Genomic DNA, 10332 nt, shown 5'->3' with positions numbered 1-10332 from the left:
CTGGAATATCAATTGAAGAGTGCTATATATTTCAAGAAAGCTTCCAGAATCATTCAGGGATATTCCCAGAATCGTGATGTGATTTTTCCAAAATATGTCTTGCCTTGTTCCGGAACCGTTTTGGGATGTTCCTAGAATCCTTCTGGAATGGTTTCAGAATTCTTGTGCTATGGCTATGAGAATCTATCACTCAAGGAATCCTAAAGGCATGTTTTGAATACTTTTGATTGGTTCCAAAATACTTCTGAGATAATTTTTGAATTCTCTAATGAGTCATCGTGAAATTATTATGGAATCATCCCAGAAATATTCAGCACCATCATCGAAGATTAAAAAATCATTTCAGAAGGATACTGCGTCCTAGAAAAATCCCAAGAATAGCTTGGAACAATCCATGAATTCCTGAACTACCCCAAAGGATCCCAGAAGAATGTCAATCTTATTGAGTAAACTTGTTTGAACGAAGCTAATACAGACAGCTGAATCCAAACTTGTAGATGGTTTTGAATGGGATTTTTCAGAAATATTATATATTTTCACATGTTTTCCCTGTCGTTCCAAAAGGTTGAAGTCGGATCTACCTATTTGTGGTAAAATATTACATGAATAGTTGAAAATACGCTTATGAGGGAAGAGAGAAACTGAAGTTCGCAATGATTGTTCCGCCATTCTCACATGCTGGTCTAAATATGTATAGCATTCTCAGCCAACACGAAGTCATATATGATGTAGAAAAGGATGCTAATGTGGAGGCCATATGCGTACATGCTTTCATTTAACCACAAGTAAAGTGTACGCATATCGCCTCCACTTTAGCATCTTATTCAACAGCATGTGCGATTGTTCGATATCATAACTAATTTTGCTTTCGGGATGTTATCAATAACTCTTTAATATCAAAATTTGTTATTGAAATATTTCCCAAATTCACTGTTATTAAGTTGTTATTGACACTAACAAAACATGTTATTAAATTGATTTTTCAGGAACAATTTTTTGTTATGTGGCTTGTTATTTTGCCGCTTATGACAGACAAGTTTATAACTCAATATGTTATGGTAATAACATAAAAATAACTAATTCCATTATGCAGTTATTTTGCCAAAATAACGCATTTTGTTATGCTGTTGTTATTTTCTTCTGCTCGGGGAAGGCATCTGGAAACATCTCAGAAGGATGCCGAAAGTACCCAAAATGTATTTGGAACTTAATAAGGAGGATTCTTATATCAATAATTGCTCACAGAATTTGTTTCAGGATTTCTCCTAGGACTTTTAGAGATTTTTTTTCGGGAATTCCCCATGGGTTACCTTCGATTTCTACAACTGTTCATAAGAAATTCATCCAAAAGCACTAGGGAAATTACTTGAATAGTTCCTCGAGAAATCATCCTCAATTCAAACGGAAGTTCCTCGGGAATTTCTCAATAAGTTTCACGGGAATCCTTCCAGGAAATTCTCGAGAATCCCTCTAGAAGTTCCTCCAGAAGGTCCTTGGAAATTTCTCCAGAGGTCCCTTGGAACTTCGTTCTGAATTCCATAGGAATTCATCCATAAGTTCTTCGGAAATTCCTCCAGGAGTTACTCAGGAATTCCTCCAAGAGTTTCTCGGGAATTGCACTAGGTTTTTCCTCGGGAATACTTCAAGAAGTTTCTCGGAAAGTCTTCCAAGAGCTCTCCGAGAATCCACGTAGAAGTTCATCAAACATTTCTCAAGGATATCCTGAGGAGTTCCTCTACGAATTCCTTACGAATTTTTCCAGAAGTTCTCGAGAATTCTTCAAAAGTTCCTCGGGATTCCTACAAAAGTTCCTTAAGAATACGTCCAGAAATTTCTCAAGAATTCCTGCAGAAGTTCTTGCAATTGGGAGAATTTCTCCAGAAGTTTCTCAGGAATTAAGACAGAAGCTCTCCGGAAATACCTCCAGTAGTCTTTTGGAAAATCCTCTACGACTTTCTCGAAAATTCCTCAAAAGTTCATCCGGAAGTTCTACGAAAATTCTTCCAAGAATCCCTAAAGAATTTCTCTTCTCGCTCTTCGGGAATTCCTCAAGAATTCCTCTAGTAGTTCTCTAGGGAATCTTTTAGGAATGTCTCAAAAATTCCTCGAGGAGTTCATGAGGCACTCCTCCAGGAGTTCCTTGGGAATTTCTCCAAGATTTTCTCAGGAATACATCAAGAAGTTTCTCGGGAATTATTCAAGAAGTTGCTCACGAATCCCTCCACGAGTTCCTGGGAAATTTCACCAGGTATTCCCTGGGAATTCCTACAGGACTTCCTCGGAAATACTTCCAGGAGCTTTTCAAAAAACTGTCCTAAAATTCCTTGAAAATTTTTCAAGGATCTCCTGGGGAGCTCCTGCAGGAGTTCCTCAGCAATTTATCCAGAAGTTCCTCGGGAATCCTTCCAGGAGTTTTTCAGGTATTTCTTCAAAAGTTCTTCAAGAATTCCTCCAAGAATTTCTCAAAAATTCTACCGGAATACCTCCAAGAGTTCCTAGAGATTTGCAGAGGTACTCCTGGAGAAATTTCCAAAGAACTCCTGGAGGTATCCCCGAAGATCTCCTAGAGGTATTCCCGAAGAACTCTTAGAGGTATTCCCGAATAATTTCCCAGGAAGTACTGGAGAAATTCCTGAGGAACTGTTGGAGAAAAATTGAGGCACTCCTGCGGAAATTTTCGAGAAACTCCTGGAGGAGACGAATTTTCGGGGAGCTCCTGGACGAATTCCCGAAGACCGCGAGTTCGGCATCGTAGCGCATATTTTATCGTGATGAGTGACATGCAAAGGCGCGGGATCGGTTGGTGGCCGATCGACGAAAGAATGTGCAGGTTGAGAATCAGGGCCGATTCTTTAAACGGAAGCAGTGATAATAACAAAGACGCATTTTACGCGCAGCTCGAACGCGAGTACGACCGCTGCCCAATCCACGACGTCAAGATCATCATAGGATACCTAGACGCTCAGGTACGCCAAAAGGACGAATTCAGACCGGCGATTGGAAAGTTCAGCGCCCATCGCATCAGCTGACAAACGAAACTCCATGAACTTGGCCATCCGAGGATCATTTTTTCAACACAGCCTTCCTTATCGGAGATCACCACAGAGCAGACGGAATCGCAAATCGACCAAGTTATGATTGATGGACGAGGACGCCACTTCGACGTCAGGGTGCTATCGTTATTCTAACATCGACTCTACCCAGCCAACCACCGTAAATCATTGTGTATATTGTTATAAATTTAATCAGAATTGTATACTATGTAACATCTTTTTATGCCGTTGGCTGAGGTACATAGATTAAAATGAGCATAAATCAAGTTGAGACCAAGAGCGTTTCCAGGAAGTTCCAGAGAGCCCAAAACAATGGAATTGTAGGGGGCCTCTAGGGCCTATTATAGGGTTTCAGAACCCTCTATTAACGTTCCAATAGAGCTCCTGAAGCGCCTGGATCCCCCTAAATGCCCCTGAAACACTGTGACGCCTCCTGGTACCCTCTGAATACCCTGAAACCTCCAGGTACTCCTCTGAAACTCCTGGGACTCACTGAAATGCCCATGAGACTTCCAGGTACCTGTGTGAAACCTCTTGGGAGCCCTTGAAACGTCCCTGATACCTCCTAAATCGCCCCTGAGATCCATTGAAACCCCCTGAGATCCCGTAAAACGGCCCAGAGACTCCCTGACGTATCCTGGAATAATCCAAAGAACACCTGAAATCCTCACTCACTGAAACGCTCTAAGTACCATTCTGAAACACCCCTGAAACCTGCATAAAACACTGCATAAAAAGAGGTTTTAATATAATTATACGAATATTGTCAATGTATGTGTAACATTGCATTGCATCATGCCAAACGAAATCGCCTCAGACCACTAAACGTGCTGGCATAAAAAAAACTTGCTTCTATTTTCTACCAAGTCATTAGAACTTCGTTAGATATTAGATTGGAAGTAAGTATCGAGAGAGAAGAATGCCCCTTCAGGGTAAAGTATCTTCATTTTAAAAAATGAAACCTTTAGCATTGGCACATTACATGAACTGTTATTTCATATGCTTTCTTTCATATCAAGAAACCAAAGTTGTTTCAGATTATTCCAACGTGTATTTGCATGAATTTGATCTTAAATGTTTAAGTCAACCAGACGGAGTGTTGTGTGCTATCTTGCTCGTAGTGTGTGATAGGTGTAACGGTTTCAGTAATCCATTGCCATGGGTCCAGATCCAAGTCTCCTCTAGTAGACGGTGTATGGGGACACTCCGTAGCTGTAGGCCACTGGAGCTCCATAGGAGTAGGCAGACACCGGAGCAGCGTAGGCACTTGGGACCGAGTAGGTGGTTGGGGCAACGTAGCTGGAGTAGGCAAGTGGAGCAGACACTCCGTGGTAGGTCCTGGTGGCGTACGGGGCAACAACAGCTGGGGCGACAGCACTAACCACTGCAGGTGAACTGTAGCTGGTGACGGCCGAATATCCTGGGCGAGCGGCCACGGCGGCGATGGCGAGGGCGAGAACAAACTGTTGGACAGAAAGAAAAATTGTTGTTATTGCTTTGATCCTTGAATCTTGATGATCCTTCAAACTTACCAGTTTAGCGAACATTTTGATTGAGTTTGAGTGGTTCTGCTGACGCACTGGGAGAAGCTGCTAGAGTTGCTGAAGGATTGAGTATGATTAACTGCCTCCACCGAAGGCTCCTTTTATACCTAAAACTGTAATACATTCCTCTTCCCGATTCTAACCAGAACCTGACGCCCAGATTATTTATTACCCGTCCCGCTCAAAATGCCACATCCAGTTTCGCGCGGCACTGCCAAAATCGCGAAACGAACAAAAACATTTCTTACACGCGTATCAAGTGGTCATCTATAATTGCTCTTTGTAGATATAAGATCATTCCTCCGGCGGCGGTGGCGGTTGCGGTTGCGTGTCGTGCGAATGAGCCGAGACGGAACGAAATTACTGAAAAAAAAAGCATCAGTAGCACTGCTTCACATTTGATGGATTAGTGAGGAGGTGAGGTGCCGAAAAAAATTGACATTTAATATTGACCGATGGATCCGGCTCGGAGCGTTCGCGCTGCAAGTGGTCACACCCCTAACCAAATGGTAGGTACAAAACATACGAGGAAAACATAAAACGTTTAGGTATTCTTCCTGCTCTGCTCTGCTCTGGTTTGGTTAATTGATTCGCGCAGATGGATAGCTCAGCGGGCTGCTGAAGTGGACATGAACAAAAACATTCCGCAAGAAACGAACTCGACGATGGGCGATTAGATAGGGAAAAGGTTCATAACACTTTTGGGCGAAAAGTAGCTCCCGCTGATCAGTTGGAAAGTCAGTTGAGTATTGTTTTTTTCTTTAATATTTCTGAGGAGATTGATCCGGGTCAGTGATTCATTTTTAACTCTTTTGAAAACGGTTTACACATGGATGCGTAGCCTGTTTTATTACAGGAATTATTTATATTTGGTTCATAAGTTCTGGTGTTCTTCCAATGTCGTTATCTTCAAGTGATATTTCGACGGCCGAGGATTTCAACCAGGGAAGAATTTAATCTCAGGGTGTAAAGTGGATTAGGTATCGATTACATTTTTTCAATGAACTTCGAAAAATGTTCCTCCTGTGCATGCATTCATTTATTTGCAGTACATCACAACTAAGATAACATGTGGAGCGGACCTGGTGTGATGGTTTGAACACTTGACTATCACGCCGAGGACCTGGGATCAAATCCCACTCCCGACAAACTCGCAAAATGTGAATTCTTCCTTCGGAAGGGAAGTAAAGTGTGGGTCCCGAGATGAACTAGCCTAGGGCTAAAAATCTCGTTAATACAGATAAAAAAGAAAAAAAAAATATCGGTCTGAAATACCCGCGATCGTGTTTTTCGTGAATTCAACCGTTGTGCACTGGTCGGGGAGGGAAGAGCGATCCCTCAACCACCACATCTTTGCTACCACAAAACTCTGCAAACACCTCTCCGTTTTCACTCATTTCTCAGAGACCATGACGGGCATAATCAAGGTTGTCGAAACTAAATTTCGCGTTGAAGTTGCTCATGAGGATCTAAGGTCACGTTTTGGAATCTTATCCAGAAAGCATTCAGTAGACAGTAAAAATTCTCTTTGTCTTGCCTTTCAGCAGCATCGGTTGGCGTGTAACATTGAATCATGGTAAGGTTTCGAGCACGTGTTCTGAATCGGCCCACAATTAACCTCTCATTATTAGGTTCCAACGGCACGAGCGCAGCGTGGACGTAAGCGCTGAGCAACACTAGCACAAATGTCCCAAATGGAGGATAACGTACCTCTCGAGCCGGCCTTCTGATACTTGATGCACTGAGCAGGAAACTAACTCCACGGTGACGAGGATCGTGTTCCCATTTCTTTCATTCACGGTTTATGTAACGTTTTTGGGTTTCATAAACAGTAAATTGCAGGGCCAAGGTCCGCTACCCATCATGGAGGGGCTGACACCTAAAATAATTATAATTATCTTTAGTAACGAGATTTTCTGCCCAAGGCTGATTCATCTCGGTATGCCACATAAAAGTATGGCTTCCGGTTTGAGCTGCACTTCGCTGTTGAACAGACGTTCGGGTACATACGTTCCTCAATCTATTTGAAATGCTTATGCAGCACTATCAGCTAAACACACAATTTGTAGCTGGCGGACTTTGTCATCGGCTGACCCGTGGAAGCATGAGGAAAAAACTTGTGAGGACCAGAGTCCAGAGCTATGTTGGACGCTCTTTCGATGTTGTTGACCCACATTTTCGTACCCCACCATGCTTAAGACATGGTTTAATACACTATTAGAGACTCTCCTTCCATTCTACTTGAATTAATCCTCTCGGGGATTCTGAGAAGATTATTGGAAGGAACCTAGTCGCCGACTTAATCTCGGATACAATACTGTAAGAAATCACGGGAGAAATATCTGAAGGAATCCCGAGAGTTATCTCGGTACGTATCTCTGATAGAATCCTTCAAAAATTTCTGCGAGTATCTCTGAATAAATTCTTTAAAGTATCCCGATGATGTCCCCGAAGGCCTAGAGGAATCCTTGAAGGAATCCTGACAGAAATCCCTAAATAAATGCCTAGAGGAATCTTGGGAGGGATGCTCCGGAAGAAACCTAGAAGGAATCTCAGGAAGAACCTCACTGGAAATCAAAAAGAATGCCAGGATTATTTCCTGGAGGAAAGTGGGGGGAATCCCTGAAAGAATTCTGGGAGAAATTCCCAAAGAATTCTCAGGCAGTAATCGTACAGGAATCCAGGAACGCATCCCTAAAAATAATCCTGAGGGGAATATTTGAAATAATACTGCATGGTTTTCTGAATCTCGGGAAGAATCACTAAAGGCAATTCGTGAAAAATCTCGGGAGCAGTCACGAATGCCTTGAGGAATCCTAGAAAGAATCTCTGAAAGAATTCCGGAAAAATCTCTGAAGGAATCCAAGAAAAAATCTCGGCAGAAATCCCAAAAGATATCCCGGAAGGAAGCCCAGAAACTCGGGAAAAATATGAAATGAAGACCTAGAAGAAACCCTATGAAATTTTCAAAAGAATCCCAGGAAACCAGTAAGAGAATTCCGGTAGGAATATTTTAAAGAATTTTTGGAGGGGTTCCCATAAAAAATTTCTAAAGAAAACTCGGGTGAAATGAATGAAATAATCCCAATTAAATTCCGGAAAAAAAATACATTAAGAATCCCTAAAGATAACACGAAAAGGATGACACAAGAGAAAGCCTAAAAAGAATCCCTAAAACAATCCAGGAAGAAATTGCGGAAGAACTCCTGAGAGAAACCAATCAAGGAATTCTGAAATAAACGTCGAAATAAATCCCCGGTGAAATCCCTGCAGTAATGCCGAAGTATGGAACTTATGAACAACTTCTCCAAGGGCAGTATACTGACATATTGTGGATTTCGATTATTTCCTAATGTTCCCTGGGGTCTATATTTCAGTTATTCAAGACAGGATTAAACTTCCATTTACTTTAGAAGTAATATCAACATAAAGGATCGACAATTTCGCTTTCGATTCAAATTGATTTGTATTGACCTTAACATACTACTGCAACAATAATAGAGCCTGCTCTCTGTTTTGGTTATCACATGTTCAGTCCTTATTGGCTAATCATCCATTTACAGCACGTACGGGCTATAACGGTAGGCGGCATACGGCGACGCAAAGGGAGCGGCATACGGGGCCACGTAAGGATGAGCAGCATAAGGCGCAGCGTAAGGCGCGGCGTATGGAGTGGCATATTGAGCAGCGTAAGCCAGAGGAGCAGCCGGTGCAGCGTAAGCTACTGGGGCAGCGACCTTGGCCACTGGGGCAGCATAAGCCACGGGAGCGGCCACTTTGGCAACCGGAGCAGTATAGGCCAGCGGAGCTGGTGCGGCGTAGGTCACAGGAGCTGCGATGGGAGCGGTGTAAGCCAGGGGAGCAATGCCGTTGTAGTTACGGGCGACGACCTGGGAACTCTGAGCGGTCACAAAAGCAGGAGCTGGAGCAGCAGCAACCAACGGGGCGGAATAGGCCACCGGAGCAACGACTCCCGGCTTGGCAACGGTGCACGAGATAGCCAGGGCGGCAATACAAATCTACGGGAAACAAGAATGTTAGAACTCAACGGATTGATAACCTAACTACATCAGCTTACCAATTTGGTGAACATCTTGACTTATGATTGGTTTCAGTGATTACTGATTGAAGTGTGTTTTCGAACTATAATCCTACCGGTACACGGCTTGCACTTTTATACCATCATAAATTTTGGAATCCTGCGGCAGATATGCTTCCACCCCCTTCTTAGCTTCGGCTGACTCGATTTTGCTCTTGGTGATGTGTCATAACCGAGTCTGTTTACTCAGAAGCATCCACACAACGCAGTGCACTGCAAGAACTAAATACTTACGCTCAATTTGACGACGACGAAAATTCATTCACCTGCGCCATGGGCGAAGCTAGGCGTAAAGGAGAAACTTTGACGAAAAACAAACCGATTTAACAATTGTTGGCCACATATGCGCTGTATCGTGACTTAGAATATTATAATCTTATTATAATACATATTATCACTCAGGATTGGATTAACAAATGTTGGGGCCCGTTGCAACAGTGTTGTGGGGGCATGCATTCTAGCGGGCTGGGTTTTTTTATAAAAATATAGTATATTTGATTCTTGATTACTTGGGGAGCCACACGCCGATTCACGGTGTTTCAGGGCATTTCAGGAGGTTTAAGGGTGCCTTCAGAGGGTCGCAGGTGAATTTGACGGAGGTTTCATAGGGTTTTTAGAGGCGTTTCAAAGCGTTTCGAGGCATTTCAATGCGTTTCAATTCGTTTCAGATGGTTTCACAGTAAAGCCCGTGTGGGGGCTTCAGAGAATCTCAGGTAAATTTCACAGAGATTTTATAGTGATTTCAGAGACGTTTCAAAGCGTTCCTGGGCATTTCAGGAGATTTTACAGGGGCTTTAAGGGGCTTCAGAGGCTCCAAGGTGAATTTCACGAAGGTTTTAATGGGGTTTTAGAGGCATATCAAAGCGTTTCAAGGCATTTCTATGCATTTCAGGGCATTTCAGGAGGTTACACAGGGGTTTTAGTAGGCTTTAGAGGCTCTCAGGTGAATTTCACGGTGTTTTTATAGGGATTTGAGAGTAGTTTCAAAGCGATTCAGGGCGTTTTAATGCGTTTCAGTGCGTTCCTGGAGGTTTCACACAATTCTGGAAGGATCCGGTGGGCAGGTCATGTTATAATAACGCCAGGCAACAATTCTCAAATGTTGGTTGGTGCAAGAAGGCGTTGAGCGCAGAGAGCACGATGGACGGACCAGCTGGAGCGTGATCTAGCGAGTATTTGGCGTGATCGAGGATGGAGAGCATTAGCAACATTATTATTCCCAGGTAGCCACTAAGCATTTGAATAAGCCGTGTATTAGCCCGTATTACGCATTTAAACTGCTTGCTGCCCTACATAAGCAGTTCGAATGCATAGCCTTGAGTTAGCATAAGCTGTGCTGCTCAAAAGCTTTCGGCTGTTAATTAGCATTTCAACTGCTTGAAGGCCAGTTCGATCGCAGCCGTCGTCAAGTATAGGCGGAGGCAAATGTGCGCTCTGTTGTGCGGGATTTCTTTGTTATCGGCGCGTGCCGTTTAGAGATACGTTTTGTTTGTCGGTTATTCACACTCGTTTCGTTTGCCGGTTACGCTTTCGGTGCTATTAGAACGGCATCCAAATATCGGTATGGGCGATGTGATAATTGAAAACACCGTCCAATTTCGATTCCCCGCGGGAAGCCCACGACCTTCGTGGCTCG

The 10332-nt window shown here is 43.2% G+C and overlaps 1 protein-coding gene across 1 annotated transcript; it reads right to left on the bottom strand.

The window, feature by feature from the left end:
• Positions 1–7930: 7930 nt before the first annotated feature.
• Positions 7931–8849, bottom strand: LOC109426604 (cuticle protein 16.5). The gene is made up of 2 exons (XM_019702139.3): positions 8676–8849; positions 7931–8616 (listed from the first exon to the last, which is right to left on the bottom strand). The coding sequence occupies exons 1-2, from the start codon at positions 8688–8690 to the stop codon at positions 8155–8157; spliced, it is 477 nt and encodes a 158-aa protein (XP_019557684.2). The 5' UTR covers positions 8691–8849; the 3' UTR covers positions 7931–8154.
• Positions 8850–10332: the final 1483 nt, after the last annotated feature.

The sequence above is a fragment of the Aedes albopictus genome, chromosome 2, assembly GCF_035046485.1.
Source record: "Aedes albopictus strain Foshan chromosome 2, AalbF5, whole genome shotgun sequence".
In the NCBI taxonomy this organism is placed as follows: domain Eukaryota; kingdom Metazoa; phylum Arthropoda; class Insecta; order Diptera; family Culicidae; genus Aedes; species Aedes albopictus.
Note: the sequence above shows the minus strand (reverse complement) of the source record. Positions and strands in the feature narration are given on the sequence as shown.